At 42.4% G+C, this 22,504-nt stretch overlaps 1 protein-coding gene across 1 annotated transcript; it reads left to right on the plus strand.

Moving 5' to 3' along the window:
• Positions 1 to 21,047: 21,047 nt before the first annotated feature.
• Positions 21,048 to 22,261, plus strand: foxe1 (forkhead box E1). The gene has a single exon (XM_042346126.1). The coding sequence runs from the start codon at positions 21,048 to 21,050 to the stop codon at positions 22,191 to 22,193; it is 1,146 nt and encodes a 381-aa protein (XP_042202060.1). The 3' UTR covers positions 22,194 to 22,261.
• Positions 22,262 to 22,504: the final 243 nt, after the last annotated feature.

The following is a 22,504-nucleotide window of genomic DNA, read 5'->3' on the forward strand; positions in this document are numbered from 1 at the left end:
AGCTTCTGGCAATGAGTAAGGGGTATCATCGGAAATATTCCAAATCCCCATATTAGGCGGGATCGATGTAGCCGTGCTCAGAGACCCACGTGAAGGACGCTATATAAATGTAAGTTGTTGCTGTTGTTGACATGAGTTCTGCATTCTTTGCTGTGTCAATATATTGTGTAAATTCACACTCACTCTGCTAAGACAAACATTGCCCTTGTTAAATGGGTTATTATTGGTGACACAGCAATGCCAGGCAGTGGAGCTTCAGGGAGCAGTTGGAAGCTGCTTTGGTCTCCTGATACCATGCATCACATAGGCGGTGCTGATTGGAAGCCAGATAGCTTTCTGTGATCGACTCTCCATTCTTATGGCTCTCCAGGATGCTAACCAAGAGGGCTTTAACTGACACTTCCTTTAATTGACACATCAGATCTCCAGCTGTCCTCTTAAATACAACAACAACAAGATTCCATTTATAAAGTCCCTTTCACGTCAGGAGGACGTCCCAAGGCGCTGCACAGTTGGGTCAGGACCCGAGCAGGGGGAAATGGTCAGGGTGAGGGGACGGAAGGGAGGGAGCAAGGAGGGGGGAAATGGTCAGAGTGAGGGGAGGGAAGGGAGGGAGCGAGGAGGGGGAAGAGAGTCGAGGGGGGAGCTGAAGGCTCGGTCAAAGAGAAAGGTTTTGAGACCGGCCTTGAGGGAGGAGAGGGAGGAAGCAAGGCGAAGGCACTGGGGGATGGAGTTCCAGAGCCTGGGGGCTGAGAGGCTGAAGGCCCGACCACCGATGGTAGGGCGATTGGGGCGGGGGACGTGGAGCAGACCGGAGCCGGAGGAACGGAGGGTACGGCAGGTAGGTAGGGGGATAGTAGGTCAGAGAGGTAGGAGGGAGCAAGGCCGTGGATGGCCTTATAGGTGAGGATGAGGATCTTGAAATCAATCCTCTGGGGGATGGGGAGCCAGTGGAGGCGAGCGAGGGTGGGTGTGATGTGGTCCCGAAGCCTGGTGCGGGACAGTACACATAGACCATTTCCGTGACTACTTGTAAAGGGGGAAATGGGAAAACATGAGGCTAAGAAGTCTCAAATAAAAGGGGAAGTCCCGGGAGGGGGAATCATCATCAGAAGTTTCTTTTGAGGTGCAAGTTAGAGGCTATTGTTTGGAAAACATCTCAATGGCTCACTGTTGTTGAGACAGAGAAAAAAATACAAAGTCTTTGCAGTTTACAGTATATCTTATGAAACGCTTTGAGATGCCCTCCCAATGTGAAATGTACCAAATGTAAGGATTATCAATATTATGTGTTGTTTATACGCATAGTGTAGACAGACCCTCCATCAGGAGACCTCTGGTGCTCTTGTGAGAATATTGCTGAAGTTGTGTAACTCCCTGATGTGCAGGAAGAAGACAAAGGGATAAGGTTTGAGGCTTTTCAAAACTATTGCCCTCATTAATGATCAACAACAAATTACATTTGTATGGTGCCTTTCAAGTCAGGAGGACATCCCTAGGCGCCCTCTTTTAACATTCGTCTCACTGGTTTGATCTGACAACGAAGGCCCAAATTTATGCTCTGAATGGGTGCATAAAAACACTTAATACTAGTGTCCGGTTTGGAGAGACTGGAAGGTTACCAACCCTAGGGGATGGGACGGGAGCTTGTGCTGAAATTGGGAGAGGAGGTGGGGGTGGCTTCACAATCACTGTTCTGAGGTTAAGACAGGGGGAAGCTTCACACCCTCAGATTGTCTTTGTCAAACTGGTTCGACGCAATTTTTGATGATGTGGCAATGATCATTGGTGGAGGAGACAATCATTGTTGATCATATATTGTATTGTTCACTCTAACGTTACTAAAGTGCTGGACGAGAGATAATCCTGGACGAGAGATAACTTTCTCCAGCTCAACGTGCGCAAAACTGAGGCCCTCCTGATTGGCTCACGTCAGCGCCTCCGCACCTCAGGCGCTGACAGCATCAGCATCCAAGGCTGCACTCTCCACCTCTCAAAGCCAGTCAGGAACCTCGGGGTTCTGTTCGACCCTGAGCTGTCCTTTCTCCCTCATATCTGCGCCACAACTGGCACCGCCTTCCATCACCTCCGGAATGTCGCCAGACTACGGCACTACCTCACCCCTCACGCTGCTGAAACCTGGTTCACCCTTTTCACCTCAAGGCTGGACTATGGGAACTCTCTCCTCGCCGGCCTTCCCGGGACCTCCCTCCACAAGCTGCAGGTCATTCAGAACTCTGCAGCTCGTGTACTGTCCCGCACCAGGCTCGGACCACATCACTCCCACCCTCGCTCGCCTCCACTGGCTCCCCATCCCCCAGAGGATCGAATTCAAGATCCTCATCCTCACCTACAAGGCCATTCACGGCCTTGCTCCCTCCTACCTCTCCGACCTACTATCCCCCTACCTACCTGCCCATACCCTCCTTTCCTCTGGCTCCGGGCTGCTCCACATCCCGCACCCCAACCGCCCTACCATTGGTGGCCGGGCCTTCAGCCTCTCAGCTCTTAGGCTCTGGAACTCTATGCCCCAGTGCCTTCGCCGCTTCCTCCCTTTCCTCCTTCAATGCCGGTCTCAAGACCTTTCTCTTTGACCGTGCCTTCAGCTCCCCTCTCAACTCTCTACCCCTCCTCGCTCCCTCCCTTCCCTCCCCTCACCATGACCATTTCCCCCCTGCTCGGGTCCTGACCCAACTGTACAGCACCTTGGGACGTCCTCCAGACGTGAAAGGCGCTCAATAAATGGAATCTTCTTGTTGTTGTAAAGTGTCCAAACAGCTCGCAAGAGATAAGCATTCTTCTTATCAGCTACCCAGGAGCAGTGTTCCTTCCACCTTCAACTGAGATCTGTGACCACTGGTTAATGAGGAAACTAGAAAGTTTAGGAATTGACTTTCTCACCTTTGCCTGGAATAGGATCTCTTAACCTCACAAAAGATAAAATTGAAAACTCTCAGATTTAAACTTGGGACACCTACATGCTACTTAAGAAAACTTAGGAGGGAACGCTGTCAAAACTGCTTTATCAACACAATAAGGGTTGAACCCTAGTTATCCTGCAGGCTAATAGCAGACACAAGATCCAAACAGTAGGAAAAGTTCCATTCTCTGGTTACCAAGCACCGACTAATCTCAGTAAACAAGCACTCAAACTGGGAAAGGAATGTATTACTACAGTACTACAGTATCATGTTCAGATGCAGGTACACAGATGAAATGAGGATTTGACAGGCTAATCTGAAATGAAGCAGGTTTGTATAAGGCCTGTCAAGGAGCTGTTCAAATTTAAAGTATGTGGGATTTTCACGAGGTGATGACAAGCATCTGCAAGCAAGGAAGAGCAACGATGCAAATCTCACACAGCTGCATTTTGGGGCATAACTTTGAATGTTATTTGTTTAAACCATGCTTTGAATGTTCTCTTCCAATGTTTTTGTATAATGTACAACTTTGCATAGGTGGCCATCTACCACGGCAAAATAAAGGGAAAAAATTAATCTCAAAACTTATTGTATTAGCCTCACCAAAATTATCAGTCAAGATCAGTCAATTATTTTGGCATTACAAGTGCTACACACATCATATTTTTGATTACTTTACCATTCTTGTTCCAAGAATATCCTTGGCATCAAGTTTCCTGAGAGTCTCCACCATGGTAATCCAGAGTTCATTTCAAGCCATTAAATAATAATAATAAGCCTTCATTTGATTTAGCACTTTATAACATTGACAAGACGTCAAAAAACTTCACAGGATATTCTGTAAAGTGATGTGACTGTGTGTATTTTGTGGGCAAATGCAGCAGCCAATTTGCACACAGCATTGCCCCACAAACAGCTATGGATGAATGAATTGAATCAACAACAACAATTTTACAGTTATATAGCGCATTTCATGAAGACACCTCACAGTGCTTCACAGAATGAGCTAAGAGTCCAAGTTGAGGGATAGGGAGTTAGGGAAAGTGCCCAATTGAATTGGCATTGCTTACCAGCTCAAAACGCTTCAACTTTATCATCTGCATAAACAAATAAAATCCTCAAAGTGTTTCGCTTCAGTAAGAAACACTTGTTTACCTATTGAATTAAGTGAGTTGAATTCAATTTTGTTTCCTCCTATGATTTACAATGCCCACATGTCCAGACTGGAGATAATGCATCTATGTGTAGAATGAATGGGGGTCACAAAAATGAAGGAAACAGTACATGATGGATGACATCTGGTTATACCTGCATGAAAATTTACATCATGATATAGCATCTATAATGCTGAAAACATATCAAAGCTTTGGTAAAGTGTTAAAGACTGCATTTGTAAACAAATACAGCAATCAGTTTGCACACAGCCATGCCCCACAAACAACTGTGAATTTTACCTGGAGGATAAGGACCAGGACATCATGAGGAACTCCCTTCTCTTTTCAAATAGTTCCATTGGATCGCTAACATCCACCTGAACAGACAGACATGACTTCAGTTTAACATTTAATTCTCAACATTTTGTTTAGCGGATGACATCTCTGACAACGCAGCCCACCTCTATCATTGCATTGGTGAATCAGCCAAGATTCTGAGTTCAAAGTCCTATAATGCTCTTGCCTCTGGCTTGAACCCAGAGGCATTATAGCCTGAACCAAGCTCTTGTTCTTGAAACAGCCAACAAAACCTATTCAGGTGCAAATCTGTGGAGACAAAATCACTGAAACGGGAAGGCTTTACCAACATCAGATTTGTGAAGACTGAGAAGGTATTTTTGTTACTGTTTCTGTAATACTGTTGTTGAAAATGTTTTCTAAAAAGCAGAATAAGAGTCTACTGCATTTGGATTGTTAACCCCATACGACCCCTTTGCTCAGTAGGCTCTAGCTTTCTGCATGTCCCTTGTCCCCTCCACTCCACTTTTGGCATCTGTGCTTTCAGCCACTATGCCCTGAAACTCAGCCTCAATCCCTCTGCATTGCCCCCTCTTTGCCCGTCTTAGATCTGAAGAGCTTCATCTTCGACCGTGCGTTCGGTCACCTCCCCTTTCTACCCGGCTCAGTGTCAGGCTCCATTTTGTTAAACTCTATGAGACACCACCCCTTGTGAAGGGAGCAAGTGTTTGTTAATGTTACACCATGATCACCATTTTAAGGTCTCCAAACCTCTTAAGGGTCTATCAGACTGGGTTTGCACTTTATTTAGATTTCAGACTGCTCTGACCTATGAGAAATTCAACAACCAACCTAGCTCTGCAAACTGTGCCTCATTAGTGACAACAGACAGGAAAAGATCTTGATATCTGTGGGCCGAGTTCCAGATAAAACCACATTCAAATTCAATCCAGTTTCCACATCTTTATTGTTGGGTTGAGGCTTCTAACGTTAATTTCAATCAACACCGATTGGAAAGAGAGAACTGCTTTATTCACAAGTTTCAGAAAAGAAAAGGATTCTGCACTGACACGCTGCACCACTTCAGGCTCTCTCAGGAAACAAACTATTGCATGACATCTTTGGAGTCCTATAGCATATTGGTTAGAGCAAGCGAGAGAAATCTGGGTTCAATTTCCGGGCAGGGAGTACCTTAGGCAGGTGTCTTTATTCCACGTGACTCAGTTTACTTAGTAGAAAGTAGGAATCAGGTTGTTAGTTGACTGGCAGATTGCTTTTCGGGGCAAATAATCTTTCAAAAAAATTGGGTCACTCAATCCATGATTGTTTGTGGGACACTGCTGGGCGCAATTGGCTGCCACATTTTCCCCACAAAATATACAGTCAATTCACTTTACAGTATAATCTGTGAAGCACTTTGAGATGTCTTGACGACATGATAAGGGGTTATATCAAGTGCAAGGATTATTATTATATTATTATCTTGTCGTCAGAGAAGGTACATAAAAACTACCTTATAAGCCTCTATGAACAAGAAGCATCCAAAACTCCAAAATTCACTTAATCTTAGCTCTACAACATAGTGATAAAATTTATGATGGGTAGAATTTTGTAAAATCCTTCAATTGAGTTCTGATTTGGGAGCCTGGTGAAATTTAAAAACTAGCTTCTATACAAACTGAATCAGAGAATTTTGCAAAATTCTGCACTAACCTAACTTTTAAGGCAAACTTTATGCACTCAGTGTAAAAATCAGGAATTTCAGGCCTCTGAATTTCAGGATCATAATGGTTAAGCAGTAAAAAAGTTGGAATCCCTCCGACTCACCCCCTCCTTCCCCACGTTCAAAGATTGCCTCACGACTTACCTCTCTGATGATGTCTTCAGTCATCTTTCCCCTCCATACCATCTTTACCTCCCAATGTGAAAGGCTCTATATAAATGTAAATTGTATTGTATCATTGTAAATTCAGACAGACTACACAGGAATATGAGTAAAATGGCATTTTATTTGTATTGTATCTCCTATTATATTTTGGTGAGAGGAAACAGACTGGATTATTTTTATATTATATTCTAAAAATATTTATTTTTGCAACCGTTTGGGAAAAATTAAAGTTATGTGCTCATCAACTTGAAGCATCACAGTTAAGGGAAGAGGATGGTGGTAGAATATCTTTCTACTTTATGCACTCAGTGTAAAAATCATGAACTCACATGTCAAATACTGTATAACACACTTTAGATGCAGAATAAAAATCCTGCACAATAACTTGGGAGAAATTCCACTTGGGTCTAGATTGATTCAATGTATCTAGCATTTCAGAGCATCCAGAATTTGACGAATTCTAAAATATAGCCTTAATTTTGAAACCAGGTTTTTCTAAGTTTCTTTAAATAAAGAAAACAGAAAACTAGTTTCAAAGGTTAGATTGAATGCAACAATTTGCAAATTCTGGATCCTCTAAAACTCTTTGTGGAGTCCTGCAGCTCAGTGGTTAGAGCACTCGCTTTGCAAGTGAGAGACCTGAGTTCAATTCCAGGCAGGGCGAAACCTTGGGCAAGTTTCCTTACTCCACACGCCTAATAATAATCCCTCCAAAAACAATAATAAATTGGTCATTTTCAATCTACGACTGTTTGTGGAACATTGCTGTGCGCAATTGGCTGCCGCGTTCGCCCACAAATATACAGTCAATTCACTTTACAGTGTGTTCTGTGAAGCGCTTTGGGACGTCCTCCCGATGTGAAAAGCGCTATATCAAATGCAAGGATTATTATTATTATTATTATTAAAACGTCACATACATAGAGTATATCTGGACCGTGGTGGAATTTCTCCTAACTATGTCCTTAATCTATTACCAGTCTTCTTATGAACTCTCTCAATGAGCTGGGAAACAATGGAAATTTGTGCTAATTTATAGCTGACTTTAACCTGTGTGTCAAAATGCACAAACTATTAAGCTAAGACTGTCCAACCCTCTTTACACAGGACCTGGAGGGTAAAATAATGGTTGCTTTAGCCACTGTACCAGCCTGTCTCATTTAGTAAGACTGATCCATTTGTAACTGCATATATTCTACGGCATTTAACCCTTTCCAGCCTTCAAAATAACAAAAGCCAAAGAAGTATTCCAGGTTAAAAGGACATATTTCCACACACTTCCCATATGATGAACTGCCAGTCATACTGATAGACTTTGCAGGGTGGGGGGTTTGAAACGGATCAACTACCTGCCCTGTCAATGTCAAAAATGCTGTGAAATTGCTTTCAAAATCAAGAAAAATCAACTTACACAAAGGGGGTAGGAAGTGTTTTGTAAAACAGCAAAGGATGCAAATTTACAGTATATTGTAAATTAATTTCAAGTCATCACTTTTTTTGTATTGCGAGTCAATCTTTACTACTTTCTAAAGGACACGATATGCTGGGTTTGGACTTGTGGAGACTCACTTTATGAAAAATGAAGCATGTTGTAAAAGAAGAGTTGCGTGAATACGTCTTTGAAACCTCTGAATGGCATATTGTGTTCCCTGGAGTATTTATTCACGTTAGTCTGCACCTGTTTCTATATCCATTTCTAATACTAATCCATTTCTTTTTTGAAGGAGTTAAGTGACACAGCATCAGTTGCTTTTGTTGAGAAGTCTTCTGCATATCTATGACTGTCCAGATCTGTCTGTACTTATATGGAAAGTGAGAGCTGAACAAGAGAGCATACCTTTAAAATGATAAACTCTAAAACAAGATTATAGATTAGAAGTCTTCCCACCAAATTTTTTTTGCTCCCAAGCTGTCTGACACATGCACTATGCTTAAGAGCATTCAAACCAAACTGAGAGTTCCAACCATCCCACCTATATATGGATATTCCAGAGATATTTATTGGAATGGAATGTGCATTCTTTCCCTGGAGGGATGCATCTTTCTTACCTAATTCCAGAAAGTAATAGGTGCTAGTTGTCAAGAGCCAAGACTGAGGGACCCCAGCGTGTGCGTTGGGGTACTGCTGGAGTCTAACTAGCTAAAACGTCAGAGCACTTTCTAACAAGCTTTCCTGCTGCTTTGGCTTGTGGATTAATCACACTCAACAACAAATTACATTTGCATAGCGCCTTTCACGTTAGGAGAACATCCCAAGGCATTGCATAGTTAGAGATTTGGATCAAGCATGGGGTTGGGATAAGGCGGGATGGCTGGCAGGGAGGGTATGGGTAGGAGGTTGACCAAAGACGCAGTCGAAGCGGAGGGTCTTGAGACATGCCTTTGAAGGAGGCAAGGGGGGAGGGAGGCGAAGGGACTGGGGATAGATTTCCAAGGGGTGCGTGCAGAAAGGCTGAAGGCCCGACCGCTGTTGATGGGGTGGGCCGGGCGGGGAACATGGAGCAGGCCGAAGCCTGCTGAGCGGAGGGAGTGGACAGGTCAATATGTGGTTAGCAGGTCACAGAGATAAGGAGCCGAGTGGGAAGAGTCCCTGCCCCCAGTGACTAGTCTGTCCTTCCAAGTCCTGCCAATGAGCTGGGCTGGCTGTGTTGTCATCAGAGTGCCCAGGAATACTGTGGACTGCAGTGACTCAGGAATTGGACTACCGAGACCACCACAGAGGGTTGTCACAATTCAACACGACATTCAACTGACGCAACTCACTGATCTGCTTCATTTTTCTCATAACTTTCATGGTTTCATGTCGTGCTTGGTCGTAGGTTGTATTTGCTGCAGTTTTACCTTGCTCCAAGAAAGCTTCCAAAACCACTTTAAAGGCCTTTTGCTTTCGGCTAATAGCTCTCCTTCCCTTTGTGGTTAGCTTGATAAGGTCCTGCTTCAAGGATGAATGCCTTGCAGCTGTAGCTTCAGTTTCCTTACGATCTCAACTGCAGAAGCAAAAAAACACCTTGGCTGCATTGTCAGTTGTCCAGTCTACAGTGTCAGCCCTCGCACAGAATTGTTCCCAGCTTTCATGGTCAGCAATATCCTCACGTGGTTGGGAACTCTGGCATGATCACTCTTAGCCCAAGTCACACAGGTGGCTCCAACCTGACAGTCACTCTGTGTCACAGGGTCAGCACTCGACCATAAACGTTCAAGAACTGCCCTCTTGACACAGGTGATTGGTGTGAAATTGGGTTCAAGTGTTTGTCAGAAAGCTCACCAACTATATCATTAAAACATTTTATCAGCAATTATAAAACAAACACAAGCATAAGCATTACACCCGACACATTATCATTACTCGTCGTGCTTAAGTGACTACTAAAGCACTATCTTAACAAGATACCTCAATACTAAAATTCTAAACATAAAAAAATTATGTGATATATGAGCTGTGCCTAAATAACATCTAACTGTTCTGTATGTTGGGTGCGTGTTTTAGTAAGTAGGAGAGATACTACCGAGCAGGCAGGAAGTGGTGACGAGGTTCTAAGGCTGGCCAGGAGTTGAACACCGTCTCTGGCTTGCTTTTGGCTGCAAACGTCTCTGGCTCGTCTTGGTATGTTGTTCCTTGGTGGTCCACTCCGGACTTGTCCTCTTTGCGGTCCACTCTGGCAAGAGCTGGACTTGTCCTTTTTCCCTCAAAGTAACTCTTCTTCCTCTCCGTAGAGGTTCATCCCCTTCCTGGAGTCCTGTATCTCAGTGGTTAGAGTACTCATCTCTCAACCGAGAGACCTGGGTTCGATTCCCGGCAGGGCGAAACCTTGGGCAAGTTTCCTTACTCCACACTCCTAATAATAATCCCTCGAGAAAAACAAGCAATAATTGGTCACTTCAATCCACGACTGTTTGTGGGACACTGCTGTGCGCAATTTGGCTGGCGCATTTCACCCACAAATCGGCAGTCAATTCACTTCACAATATATTCTGTGAAGCGCTTTGAGATGTCTAGAAGACGTGAAGAGCACTATATCAAATGCAAGGATTATTATTATTATTATTATTCCTCTCCTCAGAGGCTCGATACTTCTAAGTTTTGGCTATCGATTTTTACATTCTTTTTCGCTAGCCATCTGTGTTCTGTCTCTTTTCTTCTCATGACTTCTTTCTCTAGTTGTCAGTTCTGAAACCCTGCATTCTTTTCCTATCTTTAATTTGTTTTCCCTTGTTCCGGCTAATGGTACCTTCTGCAAAAGAACGATACTCCTCCTATTCCACCTTATCTAGCCCGACCAGAGCACCTGACTCCTTGAACTCCTTGAAGTTTCAGTAATTCATTGTGCTCCTTTCTGACTCTGTCCATGTGACCTGCTAATCTCAAGCTTTTCCTCGGTTTTAATTGTTCGTTTTTGCATACCTGCCCACAAAGTTGACCTCCCATCCGTTCTCCTGGTCTAATTATCCCAGGTTCCTATCTCTCCTCCCGTAGGTCACATGCCCTTGTAAGCGCAGATGGCCTACCATCCATCCTCCCGATCCAGCTATCCTATCTTCCCTGGCCTTGGGTCGCATTCAGTGTACTCCTGCCAAGCTCAGTGTCTCTTTACTAGGGGTGTGGGTGTGTGTGTATGATGCATGGCACATGGCAGTTTTTATTTCTTTAATTCATTCTACTTAATTCATCCATTCACTACATGATCAATACTAATGATTCTTATACTATAATCCCAACTATTTACACTGGCCAGTGGTCAGAGGTTTCCCACAGAGTTATAGATATATAGAATGGATCCCAAAAAACAGCTGATGAAACATGTAAAAATACATATTTTCAAAGTTTTCATACTTCATCCATTTTATTTTTAAAAATTGCAGAGGCATACATTGAGTAAGCCTAAATAACAATTCTACAGAGATTGGGTAACCCTGGATTAATAGGTATTTATTTATCTTGTAGCATCTCTAAAACTATAGTATAATAAATACTACAATTCCAAGCACTTTAATCAAGATAATAATCCTTGCATTTGGTTTAGGCCCTTATTACATCAGAAGGATGTCTCAAAGTACAATTACACACAGCCATGTCCCAAAAAACAGCCATGAAATGAATGAGCAATTTTATTTGGAGGATTTGTTGGCCAGGACACCCGGAGAACTTCCTTCTCTTTTTAAATAGTACCATTGGATCTTTAGGGTCCACTTGAACAAGCAAACAGGACCTTGGTGTAACCTCTCATCCAAAGTAATGCAAGACATCCCCAGCGTTACTATGGAGTACCAGCTTAGTAAGTTCAAGTCCAGACATGAAGCTTGAACCCACAACCTTGTGATTCAGAGGCGAGAGTGCTACCATTGAGCCAGGCTGACACACAACTTTAAATATATTGAAAGTTTCAGTTTGCATGAACATTCACCAATGAATCAGTCCGGCTGCTGTATCAAATTGAGATGCAAAAAAATGCATGCTGAGCCATGTTTGCGTATTATAACCATGATGAATGGCAACTGAACTGTGAGATCAGCACCGGGATTTGATAAGTTTTGCATTAGCTGCAAATAGAAAGAGCTACCTGTTTCCTGTCCAATTTGATTTACTTTTTATTGTTTTGTGGACTTATATAAGTATAGCATTGAAAATCTACTTTCAACTCTATGGGATGATATGAACTACCTCAATGGTAGGGTTTCAGCATCTTCAGTTCCTTGTGGAAAATCACCACTCTCCATCGTCGTAAAGGCTACTTACACAAAAACAATTAACACAGTCTCATCGCAGTTGGTGCTGGGCTAAACTAGCAGAACAAAACTGCCCACAATGAAGCCGCCTCCATGAAATCTGCTGCAGTGCCAAAATGTTAGCAGTTATCCCCAGCATGTAAACATTTACACAGTGATCTGATTTGCAATATTTACAAAAAGGATGCGAAGTGCTAATGGCAACTTCTGTTGAATGTGTGATATTTGCAAAATGGCTAATTGGGATTCCTAAAAGGCACCCATGTGTGAAAAATGCTGGAGAGAAGAACTTCATCTCCTAAGGACTGTCTGTTTTGCTCTCCGTTTTTTGTCACATTTTGGCAACATTTGGTAAATAGTCATTTTGTTAATCTCACATAAGAAACAGAACAGGAAATTAACATTTCCTAACCCTACTGTGAATATTGCAAATCAGCTTGCAGTGTGCAAGAACAACAAGCTGCATTTATATAGTGCCCTTCACATGCGGTAGCGTCCCCGAGTGCTTAACAGTGGTGGAGTCTGACAATGAGCCAAAGGGAGAGGGAGGGGGGAGGCAACCGTAAGCATGATCGAAAAGGAAGAGCTTTAGGTGGGATTTGAAGGTGGGGAGGGAGGGTGCAAGATGGAGGGACTGAGGGACAGAGTTCCAGAGTTCTGGGGCATAGTGGCTAAAGGCATGTATGTATTATTTACATAGATTGTACATTTATGTAATACAGTGTATGTATTATTATGGGATTTACTTACCAATGTACAGCAGCTGGACAACTATCTGAGGACACAGTGCAAGCCCAAAGGTCAAGGTACAATGTACCATGCTACAAAAATCTAGAGCAAGAAGTTGGTAGGAGTGTGAACGCCGTGAAGCCCTTTGAGACATTTCAACACAAGACAAAATATTTGGTAAGAACTAATGGATTCAGTAACAAAGTAAGATAGAATAGAAGGTGACATATCACAAGTCAGAGAGGCACTGTCACTGAAAGGGAAAAGAGGTGAAAGGTATCAGTTACGTGAATGGAAGGTAGTTGCAGATCCTGTCTGCCTGGACAGGCGGACGGTAAAGATCCCAAGTCACAACTTGAAAAAATAAGGGAGTTTCTCCAAGTGTCATGGCCAACAATCCGCCAAATAAAATTGATCATTCACTTCAGATTTGTTTGCGAGATATTGGTGTGTGAAAATTGGTTGTCATATTCACCTACAAAATACACAACTGACAGTCTGTCATGGGAAACTCTTTTAGATTACCTCCCAATGTGAAAGGTAACATATCAAATATAAGGATATTACTATCACAACTAGTGAATCACCCCTCTCTCTGTGGTATTGACGTGTTTTCGAAAGTAAGGTGCCCAAACCTGGATACAATACTCCAACTGTGGCTTAACTAATTATTTAAATCGGTATTACTATATTCTATGCCCTTACAAATAAAAATTAGGATCCCATTAACTTTTATTACAGGTATATCAAGTAGCCTTCCCACCCTGGAAGATTTGTAGGCATATTGTAAATTGGTCCTATGGCCTGAAGTTTAACTGTCCAAGGTGTTTTGGAGGTGCTGACATACAACTTTTTTTATTGTTTACTTTTATTTGTGTGATGCCTCAAATTTCAAACACACTTATGAAGGCAACAACAATTTGCATTTATCCAATACCCTTCACTTAGGGTAGCATCTTGGCACTTAGACACAACAACAATAACATAGTAGACAATAATAATAATAATAATCATTGTATTTGATATAGTGCTTTTCACGTCTTCTAGACGTTTCAAAGCGCTTCACAGAATATGCTGTGAAGTGAATTGACTGTATATTTGTGGGCAAAATGCGGCAGCAAATTGCGCACAGCAGTGTCCCATAAACAGTTGTGGATTGAAAATGATCAATTTTATTATTGTTTTGTTTTTTGGAGGGATTATTATTAGGCGTGTGGAGTAAGGAAACTTGCCCAAGGTTTTGCCCTGCCTGGAATTGAACCCAGGTGTCTTGTTTGCAAGGCAAGTGCTCTAACCACTGAGCTACAGGATTCCAAATAGACATCCAGCAATCTGTTAGCTGCCCTTAGTGACAAGTTTCTTCTGTCCCTGCAAGCCATCTTTACTGTCAGTAGAAACTTGTACAATAAGAGTAAACTTCATGCATTGCATTTCACCATTTGACAATCTTAGCCTATATTATTGTCACTAAATAGAGAATGAATGATGCACAGCTGGGAGTAAATACAAGACAATTAGCTGTTTAAGTAGTTGGTATCAGATTGAGATCAGAAACCACAAGAGTGAAATTCAGACAACTTTTATTAGAGCCTTGTACTTATTGTTATTTATTGAGGTTGAAGTTGTAAATTTCTTCTCAGTCTCAGCCCATTCCAAAAATCATTGCCTTGATTCACGAATGAAAAATTCCCTGGTCAGCAAAACTTGCATAGTCATGAGATAATGCCTTCAGGAGAGAAGAGGAAATGTAATCTCTATTTGATTAGAGGGGTAATCTACCTGGTCCATATTAGGAAACAATCGAAAAATATAATTGAATTTGTCACTGTAAAAAGTCTTCAATTATATACGCATATGGGATATGCTGTATATCAATGACTCCACATTATGGTAAATTCAGTGAAGCACTTTAAGATGCCCACCTGACATAAAAGGCCCTATAACAAGCAAAACATTTATTACATGTTTGTTGACTTTGGATCCACTGAAGGTGCATAATAAACACTATGAACACAAGCATTTTATTAATAACCATAGCAATAATTCTTACATTTGACATAGCGCTTTATCACGTCTCCAAGACATCTCAAAGCACTTCACGGGATATACTGTAAAGGGGATTGACTGTGTATCTTTGGGGTGAAATGTGGCAGCCGGTTACACATAGCAATACAATACAAATTATATTTGTATAACGCCTTTCAAGTCAGGAGGACTTCCCAAGGCCCCAAAGCAATGTCCCACATACTGCTATGAAGTGAGTGACCAATTTTATTTGTCAGTCAGGATTGGTAGCCAGGAATGAAAATATGGAAGCCATCAAGTGATATCGATGCTTTGAACGTGATAAAAATACAATTTTTTTGAGTGTGGCGGATTCATATTTGTTTTTATGATAGGAAACTCTCTGCTAAACTAATGTAACAAGTGCAATGTAGAAATGGTATGTAAATGTGGCAACAGCACAGAGCCTAAAAATAGTGTGAGCTGTGGCCACATAGATTCCCGTGGACTACTATGTTTTTATTTCCATGACTTTTAAATCAATATATATATATGATGGGATAGCTCAGACAACGTTTGTACACAAATATACAGTAAATTCACTTTACAGTCTATTCTGTGAAGCGCTTTGAGACGTCGAGAAGATGTGAAAAGCGCTATATCAAATGCAAGGATTATTATTATTATATTATTATTACATCTGCAAGAGGGTTATGTCAATAAGTGCATGAATAACAAGAAACTTTTCCGTGAAAACAAATTACTACAAAAGGAGTTTTGTGTAAATTGGGGAGAGTTACGTTTGCGAATACACTGGGCCATAGAAAGTGATTTTCAATTGGTTTCTGCTTTGTACAATTCTTGGATTAATAAATACAATAATATTCCAGTACCCACACGCCCACCCCACTCATTTAAATGTTAAATAGGCGAAGATTATGTTTAAGATCTGTGTTAGGGCTGAAAAGTCTCCCAAGTGAATTATGGGCGCTGCATTGTATCAAAGCTTCCTCAGTGACACTTGCCTTAAGCTTGTATCTGAATGAACCGTGTTCATTGCACTGCAGACTTTGATTCAATCACCAGTCAGTCAGGCACACTGCCCCTCTGTGTTAGGTCTTTAAGGGGTGCTCGCCTGCATGAGCCAAATTCCAGATCCAAACGCAAACTCGCTGCAAAGGATTTTTGGCAACATTTTAACTCATTTCTCTGCTTATTTATTTATTACATGGAAATTGATGTCTCTTTTCGCATGGAACCCTTCAACATCTGATTTATGCTTTCAAAGTGACAGGTGTATATTTTAACAATCCCATCAAACTGTGCTGTGCTTGGGAACCGGACGCACTAATGCTATAACTCTGGGTGTACTTTGGAAACAAAATACTACTTACATATTATTATTATTATTATTATCGACCAAGTTGCTTGTATTTGTTTTCAGTTTGATACGACAATACAATAAATACAGTGCTGTATATCCACAGGTTATAATCTGCATGGATTTTTTTCCTTTTTTTATTGTGAACATAATAATAATAATAATCCTTGTATTTGATACAGCACCTTATCATGTCTTCAAGACGTCTCAAAGCACTTCACAGAATACACTGTGAACTATGTACATAATTTATATAATTTACATAATTTATGTACATAATGTACATAAGTACATAAATAGTATAAAGTACATACTATTTATATTATTTATTTATATTGTTTACGGAATAGACTGTAAAGTGGAGTGACTGTATTTTGTGAATTTTAAAAGATACAAATTTTATTTTAAATGAAATTAAACATCAATTTCACATGCACAGCGACTCGATCGTATTTTATCAGCTATAAATAACTCTTATTCCTGACATTCAGGTGAGGAAGTAATGAGGGGTGAAAGGGAATACTGTATCCCTAAATGAGAAAAAAACATACACCAAAAGCCAAAATTATGTATTTTAACCAACCATATTATTGGAATTAATAACTGTTCAATCCAGATTGATTATAATAATAATATTAATGATAATCCTTGCATTTGATATAGCGCTTTTCACGTCGGGAGGACGGCCCAAAGCGCTTCACAGAACACACTGTAAAGTGAATTGATTGTATATTTGTGGGCGAACGTGTCAGCCAATTGCGCACAGCAATGTCCCACAAACAGTCGTAGATTGAAAATGACCAATTTATTATTGTTTTTGGTTTTGGAGGGATTATTATTAGGCTCTGTGTGGAGTAAGGAAACTTGCCCAAGGTTTCGCCCTGACCTGCCGGGAATTGAACTCAGGTCTCTCACTTACAAAGCGAGTGCTCTAACCACTGAGCTACAGGACTTCACATGCATTATTAAAATAATAATAAGCCTTGCATTTGATATAGTGGTTTTCATGTCTTCTATAAGTCTCAAAGCGCTTCACAGAATATATTATAAAGTGAATTGACTGTATATTTGTGGGAGAAACACAGCAGCCAAGTGCGCGTGATAGTGTCTCACAAACAGTTGTAGATTGAGTAACAAAATTATTATTATTATTGTTTTTTGAAGGATTATTGTCCCTGGAAAAGCGATCCTTCAATCGACTAACAACCAGGTTCCTATTTACTGCTAGGTAAACGGAAGCATGTGGAGTAAGGAAACTTCCCAACATCTCATCCTGCCAGGAATCGAATGCAGTTCTTGTGCTTGTGAGGCGAGTGCTCTAACCACTGAGCTACAGGACACTTCTCTTTCTCTCTCTTTGTATGGGGAAGGAGAGATTATTTATATAATTTATTTAAGATTGTTCACAGAATATACTGCAAAGCAGAGAGATTGTATATTTTGTGAATATTAAAACATGCCAATGTTATTTAAAATGAAACATCGAGTTCACATTTTATCAGCTAGAAATAACTCCAGATATCCAGGTGAGGAATTGGGTGTCACAGGAACTGGGGATTACAAATAAATAATAATCGAAATAAATCTCAGCACTGCACATGATTTACCTTCCTATTGAAACACCATGTGTGCTTTGTTACTAAAAAAAAATGTTTAAACTTCAATTCGATTCAAATGTAATTTTTTTAATTTTCAATTTTTATTTTTAAACTTCAATTCAATTCGAATTCAAAGTGTTTTGTGTGTAATTGGCTTCACTGTTGGCGCTGATCAACATAAGCACTTGACCTAGACACGTTATTTTGCTCCTGAAATGAATGGGCATGTTTTATAATTCACCTTAGAAACATTTTTTTTCGTTAAAAAAAAGATCAGTTCAGTCGCTGTTTAAAACACAATCGCTAACAGCAAAATTAAACTGTGAAATTCACAGTAAAATACTGGAGAGACATTCGAATAGATCGATGAATTGTTTTGTTAAATAGAATTACATAGAACATTGCAGCAGTGAAACTGTTAACCTGGTCACTACCAGTGTTTATAATGCACATAAACCTCAACCCCCCCTAATCCCCTTTCCCTGTCCCCCTCCCAAATTCTCTTTTCCCTTTCGTATGTCTCAAATTTCCTATTAAATGCGTTGATATGTTTTTTGTGTGCAATAAGTATAGTTTAGGACATTGTGGAGTGCAGTTTTCTGATCAATTGCACATGTATATTGGCACCACAAATAATAATAATAATAATGCGCTTCATAGAGTATACTGCAAAGTGAAGTGACTGTGCATTTTGTGGCCGAAAGACCGAACAGGATTGGAAAAGCATTTACAGTGTATCATACAACCGAAATAAATTACTGGAATACAGGTTTGTTTCAATTACGCATGAAATGTGGCATTTTTAAAAATACTGCATATATATGTATTGGAAAAAACTGCCCAATATCCATCCCATTGTTTTCTGGGGGTGATGGGGGTGTCGGTAAATTAAAGCCACAGTCTTTGTGGGTGCGAATAGAAAGAGAAGCTGCAAAATTTATGAATCCGAAATAAAATTGCATACATCCCAGCAGTACAACAGACAAACACCGCCACGCAATCGTTCCCTTTGCAACTTAACGAGAAATTGCAGTGCACAAATACAGATTGGGAAATGTTAACACATAATTACACATGCAATCGGTGCATTGATATCTACCTTATGGTATTGTGTCTGTAGTATTTCTATTTCCTCTATTGTCGCCCCTTCTCGTTGCCTCTGATCCTCCTTCAGCTGCTGTGTAAAATGCTCTTGCATTTCCAGTCCCCATCCGCTGTGTCCCGTTAAATTATTTTCTCTGTGTTCAAACAAAAACACTGAAATTGCGCAAAGTGCAAACGTTTTTTTTTCTCGAACTGAACGCTTTGATATTTGAAAACGCTGGAAACGAATGTATTACAAAATGCAAACGTTATAAAAAGAATACACCTATTTTTTTTAAAAATCACCAACTAAAAAAATTACAGATTTGGTTAAAATGCTATGTCCACACTTCCCTTCCCATAAAACATCTCAAACATGCATAAATAATAATAACAATAATAACAATATTAATAATAATAGACATTATTCTATACCCTTCAATACTTAATCAGCGCCTTTTAAAGAAAAGGTTGATAAAAATAATAATTCTTGCATTTGGAATAGTGCCTTATCACTTCGTTGAGAAGTCTCAAAGCGCTTCACTTGGGACATTGTAAAGGGAATTCCCTGTATATTGTTTGGGGGGAACTACAATAAAATATAATCTTAAATATAAATATTGATATATAATAATAACAATAATAATCATCATCAACTCCAAATGCTAAAGTGGTTTTATTTTGAAGGGTGTGTGTGTGTGTGGGGGGGGGAGGGGGGTGGGGGGGGGGGGTATCCTTAGCATTTTTTTTAGGAGACAAAGAGGGTTTATTTTTTCCTTTCCTGTGTTCGGTTAAATTCCATTGGAATTTCTTTAGGAATATTATGCCCAGAGAACAGTATTGCACTGCGCTCAGGCGCTAACATATCATCGTCTGGTCCATTTCACAGCTTCACATAAACACGTGTGTGAGTGAGTGTGTGTGAGAGAGAGTGTGTGTGAGAGAGTGTGAGTGTGTGTGTGTGAGTGTGTGAGAGGGAGAGTGTGTGTGAGAGAGAGTGAGTGTGTGAGTGTGTGTGAGAGAGAGTGTGAGTGTGTGAGAGAGAGTATGAGTGTGTGTGTGAGTGTGTGTGTGAGAGAGAGTGTGAGTGTGTGTGAGAGAGAGAAAGAGGGTGAGTGAGTGTGTGAGAGAGAGTGTGAGAGAGAGTGTGTGAGTGTGTGTGTGAGAGAGAGAGAGAGAGAGAGAGTGTGAGTGTGTGTGTGAGAGAGAAAGAGGGTGAGTGTGTGAGAGAGTGTGAGAGAGAGAGTGTGTGAGTGTGTGTGTGTGAGAGAGTGAGTGTGTGTGTGTGAGAGAGAATGTGAGTGTGTGTGAGAGAGAGTGTGAGTGAGTGTGTGTGTGAGAGAGTGTGTGTGAGTGTGTGTGTGTGTGAGAGTGTGTGTGTGTGTGTGTGTGTGTGAGAGAGAGAGTGAGTGTGTGTGTGAGTGTGTGAGAGAGTGTGTGTGTGTGAGTGTGTGTGTGTGAGAGAGTGTGTGTGTGAGTGTGTGTGTGAGAGAGAGAGTGTGTGTGTGTGAGAGAGAGAGAGTGTGTGAGAGAGTGAGTGTGAGAGTGTAACAGTATGTACCCGCGACCTAAAAGGATTTTATAGCTGTCAAATCTTGAACTCTCTCACACAGGTAGAAACAAACAACCAGTTGTTGTTGTTGTTGTTGTTGTTGTTGTTGTCTTTGGCTTGTGTTGGTGTGATATTGCCTTCCCTCCTGTCTTTCTCTGCCTGGCTGCCTGCTGCCTGCCTGGCTGATGCCTGCCTGCTGCCTGCCTGCCTGCCTGCCTGCCTGCCTGGCTGCCTGGCTGCCTGGCTGATGCCTGCCTGCCTGGCTGCCTGGCTGCTGCCTGGCTGATGCCTGGCATTTCAGCTGAGAGCCTGTGTGTGGATGTGTTGGTCTGGATGCCCTGCGGTGGGAGTGACTCAGTCACTCGGTGAAAGTCTACAGATCTTTACACGTCATGAACGCAGCAGATCACCTTCTCTCAGGTGTGAGGGGTACGGTCCCAGTCCGCTCCAGACCTGTGGATCTCCAGCCTCGTGATTTTTTTTTTTTGGTCGTGGGCAGAAGTGTCGATCTGGGGCTGTGATTTATTTTTGTGTGTGTGTGTGTGTGTGCGTGTGTGTGTGGCGTGTGTGTGTGTGGTGTGTGTGTGTGTGTGTGTGTGTATCTCTTTCATTTTGATTGCAAAACAGCAGAGGTGTGGATCTGGGCTCTGTTTATCTCTCTCTCTCTCTCTCTCTCTCACATAAGTGTTTGCTTCCATGTTGACTTGACTTTTGCAATGACTGCAGAGAGCCAGCAATCGCCCAGCGAGGCTTCCTCCGTCTGCACGGCTGAGCCGCCAGTGCCTGTCCCAGTGCCTGTCCCAGTGCCAGTGCCAGTGCCAGTGCCCTGTCACCAGGACATGGCCAGAGCCAGGAGACGCAAGCGGCCTCTGCAGCGCGGCAAACCCCCTTACAGCTACATCGCCCTGATCAGCATGGCGATCGGCAGCTCCCCGGACAGGAGGCTGACCCTGGGAGGCATCTACAGGTTCATCACCGACAGGTTCCCCTTCTACCGGGACAACTCCAAGAAGTGGCAGAACTCCATCAGGCACAACCTCACCCTCAACGACTGCTTCGTCAAGATGCCCCGGGAGCCCGGGCGGCCGGGCAAAGGCAACTACTGGACCCTGGACCCGGCCGCCGACGGCATGTTCGACAGCGGCAGCTTCCTGAGGAGACGCAAGAGGTTCAAGAGGTCGGAGATGGGCAGCTACGCCGCTTACGTGCACGAATCCAACGGCTTCAGTCCGATGCAGGCGAGAGGTCCCTACCCCGGCTCAGTGTACACCAAGGTCAGGGTCAGCCCGACCTACTCCCAGCAGCTGCCGGCCCACCCCGCCGTCTACTACCCGCCAGCATCGCCGGGATTCAGCACCAGCCAGTCCAGGGGCTTCAACTTCAACATCAACCACCTGCTGGGACACCCCAGTGCGCTGGGCCCCGCGCCTGAGCTGCTGCAACAGCAACAGCAGCAGCAGCAGCAACATCAGCCCTCTTGCACTTTACCGGCGGATCTGAGCTCCAGTTGCTCCAACCTTGCGGGGATGGGAGGGACGGGCTACCAGGCTCAAGCCTGTGGAGGGACCATGCTTCCCCGGGCTTCTCACAGCCTGCCCTATGCCTACCCGGGCTCCAACCCAAACCTCCCCATGAATCAACCCACCTATTGCCTTACTAATGGGCAGTTGTACGGCCCTCCTGGCTGCCTGCCCATCGCCGCCTCCTCTGGGGGCAATGAACCACTGGATCCCTTTGGGAGGTTGTCTCCTGTCCACTTGCAAGCACTGGGACCTTACAGCAACAACGGACAGATCAACGCCAACTATATGAGGCACCCGTCTTACTCTGGAGTCATGGAAGGGTTTGCACATTCAATTTGACAGCCTCTCCTCTGGGTTCATTACCCAAAAGGGAGACGAACTGAATTCAAACGGGTTCCGCGTTTGATACCTTGAGACCGTACCTGTGCCAAATGTTTCCGAAATATGCACATGTTGCAGTGCTTGCGAACTGTTCGTAATATCGTGCACTTAAATGCATAGTCCACACAATTTTTAAATGGTGAATATTTTAAAGGATACAAAAAGCTGGTTCGCAGCATGAAGGGGCTTCACCTGCTCTGATAGCTCGTTTTTTTTATAGACTGTGTTATCAAATGTGTTCATTATTGGTGCATTTCTTTAAAAACTTA

Source organism: Callorhinchus milii, unplaced genomic scaffold (genome assembly GCF_018977255.1).
Source record: "Callorhinchus milii isolate IMCB2004 unplaced genomic scaffold, IMCB_Cmil_1.0 Scaffold314, whole genome shotgun sequence".
In the NCBI taxonomy this organism is placed as follows: Eukaryota; Metazoa; Chordata; class Chondrichthyes; order Chimaeriformes; family Callorhinchidae; genus Callorhinchus; species Callorhinchus milii.

Excerpts from the sequence above, each read along its gene's own strand:
- foxe1 (XM_042346126.1), top strand. The coding sequence starts at position 21,048 with ATGACTGCAGAGAGCCAGCAATCGCCCAGCGAGGCTTCCTCCGTCTGC.